The 23,617-nt window shown below is 39.3% G+C and overlaps 1 protein-coding gene across 4 annotated transcripts in view; it reads left to right on the forward strand.

The window, feature by feature from the left end:
• LOC307015647 (myocardin-related transcription factor A-like) overlaps positions 1-23,617 on the forward strand; it is a 46,786-nt gene that overhangs the window by 4,700 nt on the left and 18,469 nt on the right. For 2 of the 4 annotated variants that reach the window (XM_079644400.1, XM_079644399.1), the window contains exons 3-5: positions 13,925-13,990; positions 22,676-22,731; positions 23,504-23,579. In XM_079644400.1, the coding sequence (XP_079500526.1) occupies positions 13,925-13,990; positions 22,676-22,731; positions 23,504-23,579 (198 nt within the window). Of the gene's footprint in view, positions 1-443; positions 463-6,492; positions 7,022-13,924; positions 13,991-22,675; positions 22,732-23,503; positions 23,580-23,617 lie in introns of those variants that run through there. The other 2 variants (XM_079644402.1, XM_079644401.1) reach the window with 2 other exon arrangements.

A 23,617-nucleotide genomic window follows, 5' to 3' on the forward strand; every position in this document is an offset into this window, starting at 1 on the left:
ATTTTTAGTGTCCTTCAAGTCGTGGGAATCAGTCCCAGATAACCCCTTTTTATAGTGTGTGTGTGTGTGTGTGTGTGTGTGTGTGTGTGTGTGTGTGTGTGTGTGTGTGTGTGTGTGTGTGTGTGTGTGTGTGTGTGTGTGTGTGTGTGTGTGTGTGTGTGTGTGTGTGTGTGTGTGTGTGTGTGTGTGTGTGTGTGTGTGTGTGTGTGTGTGTGTGTGTGCAACTCTAGCCCCAGTGTGCACAGTTTAAGAGGCTCTGGATATAGCGATGAGGGCAGCTGGTCCTGCTATTTAAACCAGTTGGAGAAAGTAAAGAGGTTAAGAGCAAAGAGAGATGTAATATCAGAGGAGGGGGATGGGTGGGAGTAAAGAAAGCTTATTGGCTGAGGAAATGGGCAAACTGGGTGCAGGAGTTCTTAAGAGGAATGAAATAAAAGGTCAAAGGAAGAGATGCTACTGTATGTGAGTTTAAAGAGGAAAGGTGTAAGGGCAGATACGGGCTTATACCGACACACTGTGGTTGTTGTGAGTTTGTTTTTGAGGTTGTCTGGGTCTCTTTGTTTATGCATGTTTTCATGGTTTTCTGTTTCTTTGTGTGCGGCTATTTTGTCTGTTGTATCTTTTATTGATCTGTCCTGGCTTTTATTAATATCTTCTAGGTCATTTTGGGTCTCTCTGTTGCATTTTAGTGCCTCTTTTTGGTCTGTTTCTGTCTTTTCTTGGTCTAATTTTTCATTTTTATTGGTCATTTTGTGGCTTCTTTCCTAGTTTTTCTGTGTCTTTGAGGTCATCTTTTTTCTTAAGTAGTTTTTGTGTCTTTTCAAGGTCATCTTTGTGCCTCTATGTGGTCATTTTGCATCTCTTACTCGCCTCTTCAAGTGATATTTTGGCAGACTTAGACCCCGCGAGGCCTGTTTAGTATTCCACACTTGTCCGCAATTAGCAACTTCTGCCAGAGAGACTTAGTCGACAACACATGCGCTGATGGAAAAGTCACTGATGGAAAAAAGCGTCTCCTACTAATCTGTCTTTGGATTTGAGTTTGAATGACATCAATAGTAAATAACTACATTTCTATTCGTATATATGAAATCAGGAAGTAAGAATATTGCACCTGAGAATCTCTATGGAACCCAAACTTGGTGACTGCTTTTGTCCCATTTACATTTTCAAATGCTGAGTCTAAATATTGAAAGAAATCTGATTATTGTATACCGAAACATTCATGACCACACCACCAGGGGGAGGGGGAGATAATTTGACACTTGTTTACAGGTTTGTCTTGTTTTAGGTAGAGCATAGATGTCGAAACCGAAGACGAGGCTGACACGTACTAATAAATAACTGTGTAAAAATACATAAAACTCATTTATAGCTATGGTTAAGTTATTAAGAAAGGAATTGTATCCTGGCTTATTTCAATTCTGTATCTGTTTTTCCTTTAAAACATTTTTAATTAATCTTTTAAAACGCTTCTCAGTAACAACCACATATGGGATTCACAGCCTTCACATACGTATTAACTGTGACGAGCTAGCATGAATAATTAGCTTAATGTCTTGAAGCCGGGATCATTTCCTTCTGTGTGTAGTGTATCCTCAGAGCTTTACTTTAATATCTCTCTGAAGTACTGAGTCAGGTTTTGAATGAACACACACACTGACAAATGCATGTACAGCAGCCACTTTTGGCTGACCTTTGCCCTTTAGTCTCACCATTTCCTCTCAGTGGCATTACAACAAATGCTTTTAATAGATCCATGGACTTCCTCTCCAGAGAAGACAGATAACAAGGATTTCTAAAGGGTCAAAGAGGTCAAGCTCAAGGCTTAAAGGGGACTTATATTGCTTTTTCGATTTTTCGATTTCCTGATGTGTGTTATATAGGTTTTTGTGCATGTAAATGGTCTGCAATAGCTTAAGACCCAGAGTTTCTCCCCCACACCCCCCCCCACTGTCTGAAACTCCTCCATTGGACTCCTTTGTTTACTTTCTGAATATAATACTATCACTTTGTAACACTCGTGCTTCTATTGGCTAGCGCTACTACACATTGTAGACTTAGGGGCAGGATATCTCAAAGAGGTTGACCAATCACAACAGAGCCAGCAGAGCAGACTGGGCTCTGGTTTCAGACAGAGGGTGAAAAGAGGTGCTGTAGCACAGGCAGTATAAGAAAAATATACCTTTTTGAACATTAAAGCATGGAGACGTGTCAGAGTAGAGACACTAAATACAAATATGAAGCTGAAATAATACGTGCTCTTTAATGATGCAGCTGGTAAAGGTGGCGTTTATTTCAAATACTTTATACTGGTGAGTAACTTAACCAGGGACGTGCACAGGTACGGGCTACTGTTGCCCGGGCAACGGCCCGTTTCCCCTTTTTGACTGACCTGCCCCTCTGGAGAGAGCGAGAGTTTTTTTTGTATTTCTGTTGTTGTGGAATCAACCTGATAAGCCCACAATTAATATTGTAGTGTCTCGCTGCGGGAAACACACCAGCTTCATTTTTCTTCTACTACTTCTTCTTCTTCTTCTTCTCCTTCTTCTTACATGTAATTGCCCACATGGTAAACTCCCTCGACGGGGCCGCTCACTCTCTTCTCTTGATCGCCCTCTCTCAGAGAACACTTCACTGCCCGCTTCATTGTAGGATTTCTGCCATGTCTCTACTTTAATTTGACCATCTCTGTTATCAAGTTATGGAATACTAAATAAGTAATTAGATACCTTACACATTACTGCGCTCATAAAGAAGGAGAAGAATAAGAATAATGCGTATTGAACTGGTTTCATTCATTAGTGAGTTTATTTAAGGTAATTATAGAAGCCCTATTTTATCAGTATGTCTGCAATGGTTAAAATACATTGAATTGCCCCATTTTTTCTTTAATAGTTTCCAACATTAGATATTTTGATGAGATATGGACCGCAAAACAAAACATGTCCCTGGTTTTCATTTTAAAAATCAAGTCACCGAATGCAAGTAGTTGCCTTCGCTTATTTTGTTATGAGATGATGATGTGAATTACTGTTCAAATTAGTTCATGTAATAATCGTTTTGGTCTTATATTTTTTTTCGGGGGGGAGGCCCTTTTTCCAGTTTAGAGCAATAGCCCCTCCAAATGTCTGTGCACGTCCCTGAACTTAACCTATAATAATATATCATAATTGATTGATTTGATTTATCTTTTGTATTAATAACATGCATCTGCTAAGTAGAAAAAAGAGAAAGCACACTTTGTAATCCTCTAGGAGAAATGTAGCCCGTAAATGCAGGGGTGTAAAAGGTTAGTATTGCCTTCAAAATGTAGTGTATTACGACTATAAGAAAGCATCATTTGAAAATACTCAATTGAAATACAAGTAGCTCCCTTTTTTACAGCACATACATGTAGATACGCTCTTTGAGAATGAACACAACTACACACAAACACACCCAGCTAAGCGGGATTATCCCTGCCGGCGTTTTTGTCGGGGTCTTATCTGAAGTAATGGTGGATCACAGTCCTGATTCGTTTCCCCTCTCTTGTCAGACTGTGGACTTCTTCGCCTGGGGACACCACATCTTGGATATTAACACGCTCTCATACAGAAATGCACCCGCAGACACATCATCCTGCATATTTAACGCACACACACACACTTGCAGAAACAGCTATGTATGTGCATCAGATCCCTTAACAGTCCTCTATGCCTGCACTCATTGCTCTGTTTTTCAAGCCACTAATTAATTTGTTTCATCAGCATAAAGTGAACATGACAAGCAGCGACGGTTCGTTGTAACGCCACCCGACAGATGAGAAGGGAGCGCTTTGTTTTTTCACCTTGAACAGGCACCTTTTTATGTCATGTCACATTATCTGGTGTCAGCGGGGACAGAGCCTTAATAATGGAGATGAATGAAAGTGTCAGCGGACGATGCAGGTGTTTCATTCTGACAAGCAGGAGGGGAGGAGAGCTGAACGAGAGAGATTGAGGCGTGCATGTAGATATACGCTTCATTGTCCTTCAGGAAGGGAATACACCAGCTAGTAGTAAGGCTAGCCATGCAGATTTTTTTTTTTTCTCAAGTTAAAACTACAATTGTTTAATGTGGAAGTTACAACAAAAGGGAAAAGGCTTGTTATATTTAAATAATATCTCCGCTTTGTCTCCTGCATCTTAAATGATTGTACTTTTAAAAAGGTCTAAAGGAAAAGCTGATCGACTGTTTGTAAACAAATTTTCTGTCTCTCACGGACAGTTGTATAACGTATTTTTTCAAGCTGTGGATGATAGAAAGTTTTCGGTGGTGGTGGGAGTTTATAGAAATTAGGATTCCTTTTATTTAGTAAAACCTTGATTGAATTCCTTTGAGCATTTGTACATGGTGCAACTTAAAAGGAAGACTTAAAGAGAAAGGAAAAGCTACTCCTGTGTTACTGACTTCAACTGCCCCGCCTGTTTATCCATATATATTTTAAAATGTGTTGCCAATTCAAATAGTATCAGTGTTATGTAAGAGTGGGCTTTAAAGCAGCTGTGATGCTCCATATTTTTGGTCCGGCTATTTTTTCATTTACTCAGAAAGTTATAACTAATGCTGCGTCTAAATTCGGACACTTCCCTTAGTACACTGCCATGTGGCTAGGGTTGCAAAGGGGCGGAACATTTCCGGTAAATTTCCGGAAAGTTTCCATGGGAAGTTAATAAGAAATATTTGATGCAAAATTAAATAAAAACACATGACATTTCAACAGATTTTCTTTTTTTTAAGTAGAACAGAACATGTGTTAATTATTTTATTGAACAATTATTTGTTTCATTGAAGAGCGAAAACAGGAAATTGAGTTAAATATTACTCATCCCCCCCAACCCCACAAAAATGCACCCCCCATCCAAAGATCCCCACAAAGTCCCATTCAAAATGTTAAATGAAAAGAGCCCTTCTCCCTCCAAAAAGTTAAACAAATCTTCCTTCAAGCGGTCCTCTGCATACTTGCTAAACCCTTTCAGTCAAAGGGCTCTTCCTGGGCCTCATCAACATCACACTCTGAGTCCTCCTCTTCAGTGTCACTGTCCAGCCTTGTTGAGGATGGCTCTGTGTCACGCTCAAAGAGCCTTAGGTTTGCCCGAATACCAACCAGTTTTAACACTCTCACATGTGTGAGCCTGTAGCGAACCTTTGTGTGGTCTTTACATTACATTACATTACATTACATTTAGCAGACGCTTTTATCCAAAGCGACTTACAATAAGTGCATTCGACCAGGAAGATACAACCTTGAAGAAAACAGAATCATATAAGTACATCAGGTTTCATAGAGCCAAACATTTCAAGTGCTACTCAACTGGCTTTAGATAAGCCAGCCCTTTATTAGTATATATACATAGTATTTTACATCTTAATAGCCATGCAGTAAGCAGTGTGCTATGGCATGGATATTCAAGTCTACTTGAATGGCATCTGTTTGTTTTAGTCAAGATTATGATCAAATATACTTTCCCCAACTCTATGTAAGTTCCCTATGAAGAGCCAACCTTCAATTTAGAAAATTCCCAGTTTATTCCCATTAATTCCCGTAAATTACCGTGGAAAGTTTCCATCTTTGAAAATTCCCGGAATTTTGCATGCGGCACATGTTTGAGCTAGCAGTAGCTAGCCACTAGCAACATTATTGTTGCCGTTAGCAAATCAAAACAGACTGCTCAATTGAGTCAATTAATGGTTTCTTCTACAACTAAACTAAAGTGGTACGTTACATAAATAGAGGAAATATTCCACATTTTTGTTTCTATAGTGCTGTGTAACCTTATTTGCTGATAGTCCTGTTACTTAGCAAAAACTAATCCAATAGACAATATTTTGTCAAGAAAATCAGGTCAATGCAAACTTCAGTTTTGGCCTAAAAAAAGATGTCCTCCCTGCAGATATTTAGAGAAGCTTTCAAACATGATTAGCAGGAAACAGCAAGACAGGTGTGCAGCAAGAAAAACCGTGAAGAAAATATGTGTTGACGAGTGGAAGCAGGTGGTGTGTGTGTGTGTGTGTGTGTGTGTGTGTGTGTGTGTGTGTGTGTGTGTGTGTGTGTGTGTGTGTGTGTGTGTGTGTGTGTGTGTGTGTGTGTGTGTGTGTGTGTGTGTGTGTGTGTGTGTGTGTGTGTGTGTGTGTGTGTGTGTGTGTGTGTGTGTGTGTGTGTGTGTGTGTGTGTGTGTGTGTGTGTGTGTGTGTGTGTGTGTGTGATTTTAGGAGGCCTGAAGGCAAGATGGCGGAGAGGTGCTCACACAGGTGCATATCCTTGATACCGCACTCAGCTTAGATCAGAAGTGCTAAGTGAGAGGAATTTGGTGAGAAGGAAAGGGGCACCACTCACAATGTGTGTGTGTGTGTGTGTGTGCGTGCGCGTGTGTGTGCTTGCGTGCAGGACGCCTGTTTGTGTCTGTCAGTGTCTGAATGACGTCCAGCCGTGAGTTCAGCAGCAGCTGGTACAGACTGCTTGATCACAGATTCACAGACAGTTGACACACACACTCTCACACACACGCGTCTCAGTCAGTCCTGTAGCCGCAGCAGTACTTCTGAATTTATACACTTTTTTTTACTTCAACATTACATACATTGAAGGAGGACTTTGTTGTCAGGAATTCTTTCATTCAATGTAATTAAGGAGGTTTTTCCCAAAAGATTTTGAAGCCTCTTTTTAAGGTCTTTGATTTCAGAAACTTTGCCCAACTCTTCTTTTCATGTTTCAACGCTTTGAAGAATATTTTTTGTATTGATAGCAACGTCGTCACAGAGGATTACGCTCTTCTGTTCACCGGCCGTAGAGCCTCATCCAGCCCACTTCCTGCTCCTGCCTTTTCCCTGCTTTGGACATATTCAGATTAATATCTTAGTTTGATGGCCATGCTGGAACACCTGCCTTGCATCCGCATTAACCCCGCCCCTCTCAGGCCTCAGCCAATCAGCAGGGACATGGAGGAGAGAGCGCTGCGGTTTGAGTTAGAGCGGCAGGCCTGTCAGAGTCTCAGACAAGGTGGGACACGTGTTGTTGTGTTTCATGCTTTGATTTTAGGTGTGATACTATTGTGTTATGATTCACTATATTGGAGAGATTGATCATTTTAAATCAATTTAAGTTTAAATAATCATGGTTTGATTACTTAAGAGGATCGCTTCTGAGCAAATATGTTTTTTTAAGTCTATAGAATACATTTTGTAGGCCAGGATATCTCTGCATCTTCATTCAAAATGGTCATTTGAGCACATATTGAGCCTTAAACCAATATTGTAGTTCCTGCGATTTCAATATTGCACTAAAGACTATACTGCCATTTTAATTTAATGAATGGTGGATCTCTACTTTGTAATAATAGTCAAACCTCCAACACATGCTATGATTTGTAAATGTGTGTAGCTTTCATGGTGAATTCTTTGACTTGAGTAGTAGTTCCTTCAGAGAACAAAGGCAGTATTTGTCCCAATGTTTGAAGGATGTCAATTTAAAAAAGATGTTACAAACGGCTTTGAATGTTTTTAAAGTGTAGAATTTGGCACCTTTTAACGTTTTATTGCAGATGGCCCCTTGTGCTCAAACCTTCCCTTTACAAGACTGTTGTTACCGGCCACCCAGTGTGAAACTCTGATAACGTCTCGGTGTGTTTCAAGACCTTTGCTTTGCTCAGGCCACATTTACTACAACACTACACTAAGGGCACATTGAAGTTGGCAGCTGGCGTTACAGCAGACAAGCGTGTTGTTTACCTGGGCTGACAGGTAACGTAAAAACAAGAAAAGTCCTATCTTGAGCCAGTGTACGGTCTGTCCATTTCCTCCGTTTAACTATTGAATCCGTGGATGAGGAGCTACTCCATGTAAATATGAAGATCAAATTGTAAGCTAACAAACACACAACAGTTCTAAGTTTCAGGTGATAAATATTTCTGCTAGTATCCCCCTTATTATGGCACACTGGTCCTTTAAGTGTAAAGGTCTTCCTCAGAGTGTAATCCAAGTTTATTTTCTGGGCTCAGGTGTTAAGTGGATCAAATACATTACAAGTGGCCGGGTTACAGTAGGGGGGAAGGGGGAGGGGGGGGGCAGCCCAGTATGCCTCGTGCTCATGAGCTCAGCAACGGGTGGACTGGAGAGACCTCGGACCAAAGAAGCTGCTCTGAGAACAGTTTGGACCGATTAAGGGAAGGACAAACTCTGTGAACTTTGAGAGCCTTCCAGAGTAGTCTAAAGTATAATGACAAAGTATGTAATTTACTTTAGGGTCCATTTGATTATTGACAATATTATTTTATTATTTCTTTACTGACATTATACATGAAACTCCAATATGGCAAGTAAACGTGGTTTCGAGTTACAGATGTATGTATTGTGGTTTTCTGTTGACTGACGCTAGGAACATGTTTGAATAGAGACTCACAGGTCTTATTACAATTAGTAGGAATAATGACGTATATTGACATAATTTTTTCCAAGGTAATCCCATGAACTTGAAATTACATTAAATTAAGTTACACTCACTTAACGCTGTGTTAATACTTTTTTTTAAAAAGTTAAACATGTCATAATTCAGTTTTTAATATGTTAATATCGTCAAATACATCCATCAAAACAACTGTATTACTAAATTGAAATCATGCATTTATCACTTTACAAATAACATATGAACACATGGCGATAACTTCTTTTCCTCACCTTGAACACATCGTCATGTATTTTGAATCGAACACTGCTATGTTTACGTTAGCTGATATTAGCACAGGTATTCACCAAAGTGTAACAGTGCTGCCCACCGGCTGCTAACAGCTAAGGTATAGCTATCACGTCAATTTTAGCTGTTGTTTACATTGTAGCATTTTTTTTTATTATTGTTGACGCCGTTAGTCTCGAGTGCTAGTCACCTTTTCAAGATTTTGACATAAAATTGATACCGAAATATCAGTTTCTCTCATAGGGCGTTTACATTGTTGCTTGCCCTCTCAAGCACTCCAAGGTTCCTCCTAATCAAGTGTTCCTGATATATCTTAAAGGTGAAGTCGGGTTATTATTGTTTGCATTAAACTGTTGTTGAGTGAAGGTGCACTCGCTGCTATGTAGTGGCATTCGAGCAATGAGCACACTTTCTCAGAATAGACTCTGTATCAGCACATTGCATCACCTGCCTGTCATCTCTTGGCACAAATCATCAGCCTTGAAAACAAGTGTTCTGTGTGTGTGTGTGAGAGAGAGTGTGTGTGTGTGTGTGTGTGTGTGTGTGTGTGTGTGTGTGTGTGTGTGTGTGTGTGTGTGTGTGTGTGTGTGTGTGTGTGTGTGTGTGTGTGTGTGTGTGTGTGTGTGTGTGTGTGTGTGTGTGTGTGTGTGTGCGCGCATAGTGTGGGTGGGCACGTTCCATGTGTGTGTGTGTTTATTCACACCATGCAGTCGCAGAGTGAGGTATCAAACCGATGTGTTTATTTCTGTTTAATACGCTCTCCTGCATATGCTTGCAAATGTCTCGCGTTCCTCTAACGGGTAACTGTGTTATATTTTGATTTGTTAGTCTGGCTGTGTTTTCCTGCACCCAGTTAAAAAAATGTTGCCGCTGCCAAGGGGAGAAACTGCAGCATCGTGCGTCAGCCCCGTCCTCGTCACAGACTTCAAAAGAAGATGAACGTTTTTTATCTGCGGCTACTGTAGGACACACAGAGCGGCTGTCTGCAGAGTCTTCCTGCAGGAGGCCACAGCAACAGAGCTGGCTCTCATTACTAACTCCAATGTACAAATACAGATCTTTTCTACACTGTTGAAAAGCATACTTCTATAAAAGAAGGTTGCTGCATTTAGAGCAAATGTAGAAAAGAGGAACAAAAGGCAGATGCATTAGAGCAGGGGTGTCAAACTCAATTTCATCGCGGGCCACATTAGAATTATGGTTGCACTCAAAGGGCCGGTGGTAACTTTAAGACTATATAAATATACGTATATATAAAATATATTAAATAATGTATTATTTTACAATATTTCCACTGCATTGGATTATTATCGGATATGGTAATAACTTCACAATTAACTACGCCTGAAAGCATAAGTCTAGTAAGTAATTGCAAGTCTCTTCAGTTCGCATCTCACAAAATGAGATGCATTGTGGGACATGTAGTTTATGGTGCTCCTGTAAAGCGGCACGTGACCTTTATAATAAACGTATTATATTCTTTGCAAGCTCTTGTGGGCCACATCAAATGAAGTGGCGGGCCGGATTTGGCCCCCGGGCCTTGAGTTTGACACCCTTGAATTAGAACGATAAGCACACTTTATCTTTTCTTTTACTGTGTGGGATTAAAGGGGCAAATGAATGAAAATAGATAAGCTAGCTTTTGTTATTCGACCTGCAAGAGACCAACACAAAAGGAAAAGTCATGTTTTGGTGTGTGAAGTGTTTTTGTGTGGAGACAGAAGGAGAAAAGATGAAAGGAGTGGATAAAAGGTTAAAGAGAATGACTTTAGGACACAGTTTCGACACAATGCGTCTCATATGTGTGATTCTACAGTAACTCTCTGACTCACTGCAGGAACAGTTTGCCTTCCTTTCCAAAGTGACAACACACTAAATTTGAACCCTGCAGTTCCCCTCAGCTCTACAGAGCGTCTTTTAGCTCATTCTTTGAGTTTCGCAGCGGGTAACTCTACTGTTTTGGTTTACTGTTTTCATTATTGTTTTTGGCCGCAGCAGGCAGCTGTTTTCACCACAAAAGCTAATTGTACGCCTCATAGCCAGCACCAGACGTATTTATCGATTGACCTCTGAACTCACAAAGTGCAGCATTTAGCCTGAAACAAGTGGCTAATGAAAATGAATGTTTCTCCCAAGGGACACAAAAGGGTTTGTTTTTAACGTTTTGAGTTCCACTTTTTAAGAAATGTCCAACACAAACACAAAATTACTAAAAAAAGGAAAATAACTGCGCTGTTAGTATACACGAGTATCGGCTTTAATAACCCAAACAGTCAAATCTAATCCTTCATTGTCCGCCATTATGAATTAATTTAATGTTGAATGTTTTCTAAATTCCTCACCAAGCATTTCGGAGCTTCTGCTGAATCACTTTTTGGTCTAGAAAACGATCCGTTTTGTTTTGCTCCACCTGAGGGAACGTTAGCTAGCTAGAGTTTGCTAAACACGAACGTCGAAACTTACTGGCCTCGAGATAATGCTTTTCTTTGGTGTGTTTTCTTTACGAACGTAGATTTAAAAAAAACGTTTCCGCAATACCTCCGATGCCTTCTAGATTCTGCTTCGGGCCCTTGTTAGGAATAAATGCTGTATTTAACATCGAAACACTTCTTAAAAAGAGTAAAAGCTATTGTTGGCTATTATTGTTGGTTTATGTCTATTTTATGTGTTGTCTGATAAAAGTATAGTTTTTAAAAAAGTGATTCTTAACTCATTGGTTAATAGTATACTACAGCTTCATATACTGTAGATACATTTACAACATTTAAAGAATAGTTTTTATTACGCTCTGATAGGGCTGCTCAATTAATCGTATTTTAATCGCGATTACGATTATGGCTTGCAACGATTACGAAAACAACGTAATCGAAATAAAACTATTTTTTTTTTATTACTTTTTTTTTTTTATTACTTTTTTTTTTGGTTTTTCAGTTTAATTTTACTTAAAGTTCAGGGTAATCAACTGTTAAAACATACTGTTCAAATGCTTGTTCTCCAATAAATGGATGTTTTCAAAGTCAATGAATAATCGCATTTAATAATCGCAATTACAATTATTGACCCAAATAATCGAGATTATGATTTTTGCCATAATTGAGCAGCCCTACGCTCTGAGTTGTATCACGTTTTGTTCCCATTCATTCATGATTTATGACAGCTTTGAGAATGATTTACAAGTTCTACTGGCCTGCAACCTTGTGTTTAGATATTACTCGTACAAAATCATGTCACATATGAGTGTGTTGGTCATATGAACCTAACTTGTCTAAGGCTGATCAAATGACCACACGTTGGGTCTCAGTTCGTGGCGTAGGAACGCTGTGCAGAGGAAAGTTGAGCTACTGTTTGAATGTCATCGGGGGGGATTGGCTTCGGACCAGGAGGGCCAGCAGTAAATTCACACTTTATGGATTTGTCCTCTCTCTGATCAGGATGTCGCAGCAGGGAGGGTTTGTGTTGGACACTTAAAAACATTATGTTCCTTTCATCAGAGGAGGGAAGATTTAACACCTAAGTGTGAAAGCTCAGGATATTAGGAACTTGTTTTACTGAACATTAACAGCATACAGTTCACGCTGTAGACAAGGTCATGTGTTCAAAATTCCTGCTTTGCAACACCTCACACACAGCTTCGCAGAGCAGAGATGTGTGTCAAGTTCGTTGGGTTTTTTGGCTTTCTCCCAATGTCTGCTTGAACTTGAAAGACTGGAGAACATAAGCGGACCAATTCAATTTCCTTTCTTTGTCGTTAATGAGTCTTTGAAACGATCCTTGACTTAAAGGTAGGGTAGGTGAGAATGGAGAAACCAGCTCGAGTGCGCTAGAATTTGAAACTACGCAGCCGAAATCTGCCCCTTCCTTCAGACTTCCTTACAGAGCCCCTCCTCCAACACACACGAACGCGCACATGACCAATGAGGGCACGAGATAAGTTTGTGCACAGATGGAAGGCTGACAGGCAGGTAGGCCATCCAGTTACTTTAGCCGGGCCGGCTCAGATGATTGGTCGTGCTTTTTACATCGCCACGGCTTCCACAGATGAAATCTTTTTAAATACTTATTGTCAAAGCATTTCATGTATTCATTGCTATCGGGATGTTAAGAGCATTCCATGGAATATAACAAAAAGTGTTTCTGAAGTGAATTACCTACCCCACCTTTAAGTAGACACTTCAATTCTTGGAGTTTTCAGGTAGAAAATCTTTGAAAAAAGACAACTAATAGACCTGTAAGCCACAGCACGGCCATTATTACACACATATGTGGGCGGGTAAAAGAGGCTTCTACCAAACATGTTCCCAGATGCCAGTTGAAAGAGTCCCTATTGTAAATAGTCTGCAAAGGCTCAAATCCCCAAGTTTCCGGCTGAGGAATTTCTCTCAAATACCTAAAAATGATCATAATATGTGCTCTTTAATGCAGATTTCATGACCCAGATTTCATAATACACAGCAGTTGCCGATCTGCAGAAAATCATTTCCTACGTTTTTGCTGATATGATATTCCGGCTGAGAAAATGTAAGGTTCAGTTTATGTTATCGTCCAACTCGAGAAAGTTTTACCCGCAACAAATCAAAAGAAAAAGCAACAGTAGAAAACATATATCAGTGCAAAAAAGACCATTTAAAAAACATATAAGGTAAGGCACATGTTCATAAGTGCAAGGTATCATTTACCTTTTGTGCAAATGAAGCATGTTTTTTGGCTCTAGGAACAATTATGATTATGTTCTCAGCTCAGCACAAGGCGAGTCAGTACACATCTGATCTTTTCTGAGCAATGACCCCATGCAAATACCAGTTAACACAGATCTCCTTTTTGTCACACAATCTATGTCTCCTGTGGTGAAGAGATGGGATACATGCAGCAGTAAAGTGTGTGAGCTGCTTCAGAATCAAATACTTGAAACAGGAAGCTGCGCCGCGGTTTCTGAGCGTTGTTCACGTCTGTGTGTTTCCATAAAGTGACACAACCTTTATACGACTTCTCTCCGACGACCACAGAGACACTAATTGCGATCATCAGCAGCTCACAGGGTATTTAAAAACCTCTGAACATCGCTTCAGATGTCACCGTTGTTACTTACATTCCAACTTATTTGAGGTGTCTTTACTCACACCGTAGTTATGAGTAATATCTGTACCTTTGTGGCGTGCTTTGAACCGAGGCACAGATGATGCACGGTGGGTTTGACTCTACTTTTTTGTTGTTCAGTTCTGCAGCTGAAGCTCCAACAGAGAAGATCCAGAGAAGAGTTGATCAACCAGGGGATCATGCCGCGTAAGTACACAGCATTTTTATTTGAGTGAGAACAGTAAATCCATGTGTTGAAAAAGTAAGTTGCCTTTGTGGAGTACATTCAGACTGTCAAGTGTTCTTAGTGCTTTTACAGATATTTAAACATCTCTTTTCAGAAGGGCTGCACATTTGATTGAAATGTATCAGAGTCTCAATATCAACTAATGCAATATTCAAATAACAGGAAGCACAACATTTCTTAAAGGTTATATATGTGTTGAAATAGCATTGTATTGAAGTATTGCAGATATATCCCGGAATACAGACTTCACAAAATATATTTGTTTGGTGCAGACTCTTTGAAAAATCACACCAGAATCATTAAATATATTTGATAATCACAAATGATCAATACCAAAAGTATTGTGAATAATATAATAATAATCGCAACTAGTGACTTTTCCCAAATCATGCAGCCCTACTTTTTTAGTGTGTCTTCATTTTTAACATTGTTTGTTTCATACATTTAAACAAAATAGTACAAAATAGTAAACAGTGCCTATCTCAGTATGACTAGCTAACAGTCTCTGCCTGTGAGAACATGGCAGAGCCTCATTACTCGCTGCTGAAGAGATTTGGATTGTGGTTCAGACCGTGCCACCGTCTCCTGGCAGACGGCAGTTTCAGTGAAAGGTATATCAAGGTCAAACTTCAACTGCCATCACAAACACCCGCTTTTTGTCTGATTAAGAGATTTTCCCGTACTTCCTTACACTCGAAAGGTTTAGAATCTTTTGATTAAGGACTTTTAGAGTTGCTTATGTGCTTCTTTTTTCAGATCCAGTCACATACTTCTGCTGTCTTAAAGAGGCCCTATTATGCTTGTTGGGTTTTCCCTTTCCTTTAGTGTGTATAGGTTTTTTGTGGACGTAAATTGTCTGCAAAGGCTAAAATCACAAAGTTTCCAACAGAGGGAGTTTCTCTCCCACACACTCCCCCCTGTCTGAAACGACTCAATTGGACTCAATTGTTGACAAGTGACATCACGATGTAACGCTCGCACTTCTATTGGCTAGCGCTACAACACATTGTAAGCGATAGGCTAAGGGGTGAGACATCTCTAAGCGGTTGACCAATCACATATAATTATGCACCACAGCCATCACTAAATATTATTAAAGAAGCATACATTAGAAATACTACAGTCAAATATAGCAAACTTAAAGGGGTCCTATTATGCTTTTTGGGGGTTTCCCTTTCCTGTAGTGTTCCTAAACGGCTGACCAATCACAACAGAGCCGGCCAGCTAACCAATCAGGGCAGACTGGGCTCTGGTTTCAGACAGAGGGTGAAAAGAGGTGCTGCAGCACAGGCAGTATGAGAAAAATAAAGAGCTTTGTGAACATTAAAGCATGGAGACATGTCACAGTAGAGACACTACATATTATGTCCTCTTTTAAAAATACTGTAAGATGAATCAGATACCGTGAAGTACATCATGATCTATGTAAATAATCACTAGGAACTTACATTTATCTGTAAGAAAATACCCTAATGGTTTATATATAATAATCACATTTTAAAGTGTTATTCTGGGTACAGCTCATTAAAAGTGCAGCTTGTTTCCCCCAACATTAAAGTTCAGCCTCCACATTTGACTGTTGATCTCTGTATAATCTCACATATTGTCACACAGGAAGTGTGTTTGCGCTGTTCGTCTTATCTGCTGGTATTTCTCTGAATTCACCATGCACAAATACACTCACCATTTCCTCTTCTCACAGTATTAGGAAGTTCTTAACTTTGTGATCAGACAGCATTAGTAATGAAGCTCAGACCTCTTCTACCTGAGAGCTATCTTAAAGGTTAAGGATCAACAATGAGTTTGTTCACTTTGAGAGAACTAAGGATCTTATTGTCTGTTTAGCGAGTATCACATGCAGGAGTATAAGACAGTCGAGCTGTGATCAGACCAAGTGTGACAGGAGGAGTTAGTGTTATCACAGCTCTCGTCTTCTTCCACTAACTCACTGAGACTGAGATCAAAATGTTTTGTTCACATGGTCTCATCCAATTAGCCTACGCCTCTCGAAGCTCCTTAACCAAAGGGCTTGTTGTGGCTTCATTAGGTCTTGTTTGTGTCCCTCTGTCGTGTCTCCTGCAGTGTTCAAGCAGATTAGATGATGTCCCAACGAGCCCCGCTGATAGTATTTGTAAATGAACAGAACAGAGATGCTTATGGAGACAGGAGGGGGGGATACTACAGGGGCAATGAAGACTTGAAGGCCATATCATACGGATGGGGCAACATAATAAATGTACACATGTTAACTATAAACCAGAGAAATATAGTCATACACCTTCTGAAATCAAGATGTTTCTATCACTGCCCCAACGAATGCCGCTTCGTAATAATTAAACAAAACAAATGTACAACACATGTTTACCTTTAGGGAGGCGTGTGGCGCAGTGGATATGTAATGTAATGTAACAAAAAATAAGAAGAAGAAATACAACCATTCCCGAGACCCACTTTGCTTCATTTAATCTCAACAAAAATAAAACTCATCTATAAATGTCTTGGATTGTTTCTCCAATATTCAAGCAATGCCCAACAAACATCAAGCTGACTTTACAAGCTTTCACCACTACATTAGCGTCATTACTTGACCCAAAACGGAGTCATTGGTGTACTCCATTACGGATGTATTCGTCCAATCGCCCATCCTTTCCACTTGACTACGTTTAGAACTGGTTCAGGTTGTGATGTGGTTAATGTCAGAGTAGGGACATGGCAGAACAATTAGCCACTGACATTAAGAAGTCCTTCTCGTGTCTTATGACCTTTCCTGACCTATGGTTTTCCCTGAAGTATCTCATAAGGAGAGAAGGCAGTGATCAGACAACATCTCTGCAACTTCAACCTCTGACTCATTTCATTCTCATGATCACGTCTTTCCTTCTTTCATTCACGTCAGATCCCTTCGCCCCTGTCCATTTATCGCCATCTTTCAGCTTCTTCCTTCTGTCCATTTCATTAAACGTCTAGATTTACCTTTGAAAAAAAAAATGCTAACAAAGGTAAGCAGCTGTGAACATGACAGGATGTGTGATTACCTAGAAGAGCATCAGGACTGTTTGAGGCATATGATAGCTATGTGATTAACATGATGATTCAGCCTCTATGGAGAGAGACATATAACAAGCATGATCATTTCTGACGTGGAGCTAATCTGAAGTAAACATTGAATACTGCTTTCTATTCCTCCATCTTGTGACTGTGGAACTCCCTCTCTTGGATACAAGCATGTGAAGGACACTGTTCAGGAACTAGTCGTACCAAATGTTCTGTATGTGATATATATTACGGCTGCTCGATTATGGCCAAAATCCTAATCTCGATTATTTGGGTCAATAATTGTAATTAAGATTATTAAATGCAATTATTCATTGATTTTGAAAACATCCATTTATTGAAAAAAATAATAATTGAGAAGTATGTTTTTAACAGTTGATTACCCTGAACTTTAAGTATACTGAAAAACCCAAAAAAAAAAAAAATATTTAAACATAAATAAATAAAAAAAATCGAAATAATCGTTTTATTTCGATTACGTTGTTTTCGTAATCGTTGCAAGCCATAATCATAATCACGATTAAAATACGATTAATTGAGCAGCCCTAATATATATCCTTTATTTAACCAGGTAAAAGTCTCATTGAGATTAAAATCTATTTTCCAAGAGCGACCTGGCCAAGAAGGGCAGCATGAACAAAGTTACAACAGATAAAACACAGACAATACATGTAGACGAATACAGCGGTCGTAAAACACAAATTAAATGGCACATTTACCAGTCAATATGCAAATAAAAGAAACTATTATCAAACGTAAAAAACTGGCACAATTTAAAACGACTTCAGTTATGGGATATAGCAATCACATCGAACAATGGATTCTTGTTCTCTGTCCTTCAACCCTTAGATGCATGAGTGGGTCTTTCTTGACCCGGTGAGGTGGTTTTCTTGAAGTATCTTTGTAATTACATATTTTTGTCATTTCATATTCCAGCTATTCCTCAAAAAACATGTTTTGTATATCATGCCATTCTCATTTGAAATTTACATTTGATACATTTTAAGAAATTGTAGTTTTTGTATTACTACCCCAAGCTTCCAAGTGGGTCTTTCTTGACCCGGTGAGGTGGTATTCTTGAAGTATCTTTGTAATTACATTTGATTGTCATTTCATATTCCAGCTATTCCTCAAAAAACATGTTTTGGATATCATGCCATTCAAATGTTTTATTTTATTTTTAAGAAATTGTAGTTTTTGTGTTACTACCCCAAGCTTCCATAAGTGGGTCAAAAATGAACCGCATGCATTTTCTATGGAATCCTATGGGAAAAAGTTTTTTTTTTTAAATGTAAAAAAATGTCCAAAATTATAAATAGTGAACGATTTAAATATAAAATATTTCTAGTGTGAACCAAAATATAATACTAAATATTATACAAGTGATTTTTCTTAACCAAAATGACAAAAATGGCATATATTATTCTAATACGGGTCCTTTTTGACCCACTTATGGAAGAGTGTAGGGTCCAGTCACTCGTGCATCTAAGGGTTAAGATGGACTTGTACTCCCCCATAGTGATGACTACTTCCATTCTTGAGATACATGTATCCTGATTAAGCCGGTGACGAGTGAGATTTTCCCAACAGTCAGCAATTTCCTCTTGTTCTGGGTCGTGATAACAACAGTGAATAAAATATGTCTTTCTCTATTCTCACAACTATCCACTTGACCTCTTTTGGCAGTTGTGTTTTCCCTCATCCTTTGTCCACCCCCGGTGTCTCTTCATCACTCACCCTATCTCCATTCTCCCTCCCACTGCTCATCCAAAAATAATCTTTCAAAAACCTGCTTTGTGTCGAGAAAACGCATTTTTCTTCTGTTAGCCTTGGGACGGTGCTGTGTGAGAGGGTGTGTTCATTTGACCCGGTGCTATAAGAAGCTCACAGTGACACCCTGCCTAGAACTGTATTTATACACTTCTCAGATGTGTGAAAATGTTTCGCAGTTCATACTTATCTACACATGGTTATCAAGTTAGCTAAAATAAACTTTAGTTGCTAATGAAGCCTTTTCCAAATATGTGTTAAAAAGTCCAAAGAACAGAGTTAAAAAAGAAGAAGTAGAAAGTTTCAACGCACACTTCTGGACTATTGGTTCCCTACCAAAAAGCACCGTCATCACACTTGTTTTAACTTTTTGTTTGAGTTAGCTGTTAGCTAGCTAGCAGTTTTTTTAAGCTAGCAACCTTATTGTTTGCGGTACCAAATCATTACAGAACGTTCAATTAACATGATACAATGTTAATGATGGCTTCTTTTTACGACAACAGTGAAGTTTATTAATTATTATTTAAAAAATGTAAAACTTTTATTTGTAAAGTTGTGTGTTCAGCGTAGCAAAGGTAGCCTAATCATGGATACATAGCCAATTGCAGATTACTGAGGGTGATGGTATTGCACCATCCAGGTACCCATAATGCACTGCATTTTTTAGACACAGCAATTCATTTAAATCATACATGTATTTTGAAGCCAGTGGTGATGTTTTACACATTTTCTGCTCATTTAAGATATTTCCCACAGTGCCAAAGTTGAGTTAAATGTTATATTGGGAAGTTTCTTAAGCAACAAGCCAGTCAGTGAAGAGATAAGAATGAAAACAAACTGCATCAGACTGAACATAAAATCACAGTCGCCATCAGAGGAAGCGATTTTGCTCCATGTGAGCAAAGTTTAAAAGCAGCTAGCGTGGGTTAGCTTCAGCTGGGTGGCAAGAAGCCAATATGCAGCCACTCATGCACATAATGGTGTCTTTTCTCTCTGACCTCATCCCACCACTCTTTATTTCCTCCTCTTCGTTTGCCCTTCGGTCTGTTTTTCCATTTTTCTTCCAGCTGCCTCTCTTCGTGTATCTCCCCGTCGTCTTCCCTACATTTTCTGATGCTCCGTCTTCTTCCTATCCCTTTCCAACCATTTCACTTTTTGCCCCCTCTTCTAAAATCTCATTTTGTGCTCATCCATCCATCCGTCTAGCCCTTCATCCCAGCGCTCGTTTCCCATGCAGCTGACTGACAGGCAGGTTCAAACCCTCTTGTGGATGGGTGAGAGGTCTGAGAGGGTGGATGTCCCCGGGGTGTGTAAGAGTGAGTGTGTACCAGCAGTGTGACAATGCTCAGCGACGTGAACTCAGGCTTGAGCAGGTACCGGCAGTCTGGCCCCAGGGACGCTAATTTAATAACACAACTCGTGTGTGTGTGTGTGTGTGTGTGTGTGTGTGTGTGTGTGTGTGTGTGTGTGTGTGTGTGTGTGTGTGTGTGTGTGTGTGTGTGTGTGTGTGTGTGTGTGTGTGTGTGTGTGTGTGTGTGTGTGTGTGTGTGTGTGTGTGTGTGTGTGTGTGTGTGTGTGTGTGTGTGTGTGTGTGTGTGTGTGTGTGTGTGTGTGTGTGTGTGTGTGTGTGTGTGTGTGTGTGTGTGCCGTGAAGTCAGAAAGTATTAGAACAGCAACACATTTATATTGTGTTAGCTCCTGCATATTGGATTTGAAATGAAGCACTGACTATGAAATGGAAGTGCTGATTATTTGCTTTAGTTGGACGGGGCTGACTTCAATGCATGTGGTATTTCCTCTAGTCAGGTCTGCACTGCAGCTACAGAGTGGCGAAGGAATGAGTCCTACCTGGAAATGAGTGAGCAATTTAGTAAAACCAATGTTCCCTATTCCCAAAGTCAATGGGTTTTTATGTTGTTTTTGGTCAGATGGCTGAAATAATGTCTTAACAGAAGCTTACAAGATTTTAAAGTTTTGTTCTACGACATAATGTGAATGTCTGAAGCTTTTAAATGTCTATCACTAGCCACCTTTAGCTTAGCGGTCACGCAACCATCATGTAGTTCCTTTATAGCCTGACCTTTGCTTAATACTTTTTGGCGGTTGCATTTTCAATTCAACTAATAGAATAGTGGTGTTAATATGTGGAGATTATCCTGCTGAACAGAACATGTCGTGTTTGCCACATCATTAATGTTTTGCAAATTCCAAGAAAAATCCCATTGGCTCTCGTCAAGGGAACTCTTACCTTTACCTGGCTAGTTAAATATGCAAATATATGATAAGCAAAACAGTTTGATGTATGACTTCATCACATATTCTTATCAAAATTAGTCTTCGAGCAAAGTATTTTTTATATATAATTTATTTTCGGAAATAACAGTAGTCCGATGAACCCAAAGTCTCTATAGTAAAATAACATGGGTTGTTCTTAAGGAAACTACGACGAGCACAGTCAAGTATTTGGTGTTCATGAACTCATAACAAGTTGAAAATCAAATATAATCTGGTAGATATTTATTAAGCACGATGTTAGTATTTTTCCTCTTTTCTAAAATCATTTTTATAATTTCATATGATCATAAAATGTCAAGTTGTTCTGTTACACAATTGCCAAAAAAATGCGTCAACCAGATTTCAAGACTTCAAGCCAATCAGAGCTAACATTGCGGCTTCTTTCTTTACTGTTTCTAAATATAGCCTTTGGGCACAAATGGGTTCATTTTACAGAATGCATCTTGGGAAATATTCCACAGCTACTGTATATGACGAATCATAGGATGGTAAAGTGAGGAAATTATTTAAAGAAGAAGCAACATGAAAGCGTTTTCCTTTCTCACAATGTAAGCGTGTCACAGCTCTGTGGAGATGGGGCGGAGTGAGAGGAGTCAATGCAACAGCACAACAATATATATCTGTTATTATTTCACAATTTGGGCTTTGATGACAGCAGCGTTTTAGTCCTAGCTGCAAATGAGTGGGAGAAAAGGGGAGATTGGAAGGGAAGGGATCAGGGTATTAATGATCTGGGTTGTTTCATTGTTTCGGGTCAATGTGGTTGTCCATACACTAGAAATATGATTAATTTATTCTTACGTTTTCTGGCTTTTTCATGAATTATGTGACGTTAAAGGACATCTTAAAATAATAGGACCCCTGGAAATGGTGTTCGTAAAATGCATGATTTTAAATGTGACTCAAGATGTGCTATTCAAAGCTACTCTACCCCCAGTGCATATATTTTCCTTTGTGCAGTATAACATTGTTTAATAGCTTGAGGTTCAGATTCTTGTTTCAGAAGCTAAATCCTAATGCCTGCGCTGATATGCTGCATTTAACTCAGCATTTTGGTGTCATCGCAACCCTTTAGGCTTCTAGGTGTCTAGCACCACTAATCCATGGGCTTTTGCATAATCATGGGCCCACAGCAAGTCTTGCTTGAGTCATTTGTGAATCCGTGAAAAAATATCCCATAAATTCCACTGCTGCAGAAGAGGCTCGATGGACTGAAACTTTACATTTTAATAGCACCACTGCCCAGGCTATAATGCATATTGTTCTGCCGTGGCCTATAAAGATGTGAGTCTTTACAGCGAGAGCGAGATTACTACGCTGACATTGCACTCAAACTGTTACAAAGGAATAGCTTTGGCAATATAAGAGCAATAATCCTCACTATCAGTAAACCTATTCAAGTGAACTGGAGCTGAACAGTTGAGGCAAACAGCCATTCAGAGGCATTTTGCTCTCCATTTCTCCACGGTGCCTTGAATGTACACACTGCCATGTTAATGTCCTCTCTCTCTTCTTTATTCTTAAAGCCCTGAAAAGTTCAGCTGCCTTCCACGAACAGAGACGCAGTTTGGAGCGAGCGCGGGTGAGCATTGATTCAATCAGTGAAGTCAAAACATTCAATCACTTTCAGCTTTTCAACCTCTGACATCGTTACAGTAGCTCCTGAATGACAACAATGCACCACAGAAGGGCTGAACGTGGCAAATGAGAGCTGGGATTAGGTCATCTGCACAATAAAGTAATGCTTGTATTGAATTGTAAGCTGCAATGTATTAAAGTCAGTGATTTAAACACCAGGGGTTCTTGTACTCCAGGGAATGTAGAAAGATTATGAGTTAGCTCGACTACAAATAAAAATTCAAATTTGTATTAAAATAAATATATATCCAAATATTGAGCAAACTGTGACATCTGAACCCAATGTGTTCCGAGTGTGTGAAAAGTAATTAGTAATACATAAATAAATATCTATATTGAAGTTATGGATACAAGTTTAAAATAGTTGTTTGGAAAAAATACTTAAATGCTTTCATTAAATAGCTGAAGAGATGGATAAGAAGATGAAAATAGTCAAAGTTAGCTCAAAGTAAAAGATAAATGATAGGTCCTAATTTAACCAGCAGAAAATGATAAGTTAACCAGATACGAGTGTCCAAATGAACCATAGAAAGTTAGCTATAAGTGGTAAACACATTGAAATAATTGTATTTATTTGATATGTGGGTTCTCTTATCATCTGGTAGTTTATCTGACAGGGCTCTAAGGGGAAATCTGACCCAAAACTAGCACTAATGGTGGCATGAATCCAAAAGTGAGTAATGTGTGTATCTCAATGTTTCTCTCTCTTTCTCCAGACTGAGGATTATCTAAAGAGGAAGATCAGAGCCCGACCTGAGCGCTCCGAGCTGATCCGGATGCACATCCTGGAGGGTGAGGTCTATACTTCGTTTCTGTACTTAAGTACATTT

The sequence above is a fragment of the Notothenia rossii genome, assembly GCF_949606895.1.
Source record: "Notothenia rossii genome assembly, chromosome: 8".
NCBI classification, from domain to species: Eukaryota; Metazoa; Chordata; class Actinopteri; order Perciformes; family Nototheniidae; genus Notothenia; species Notothenia rossii.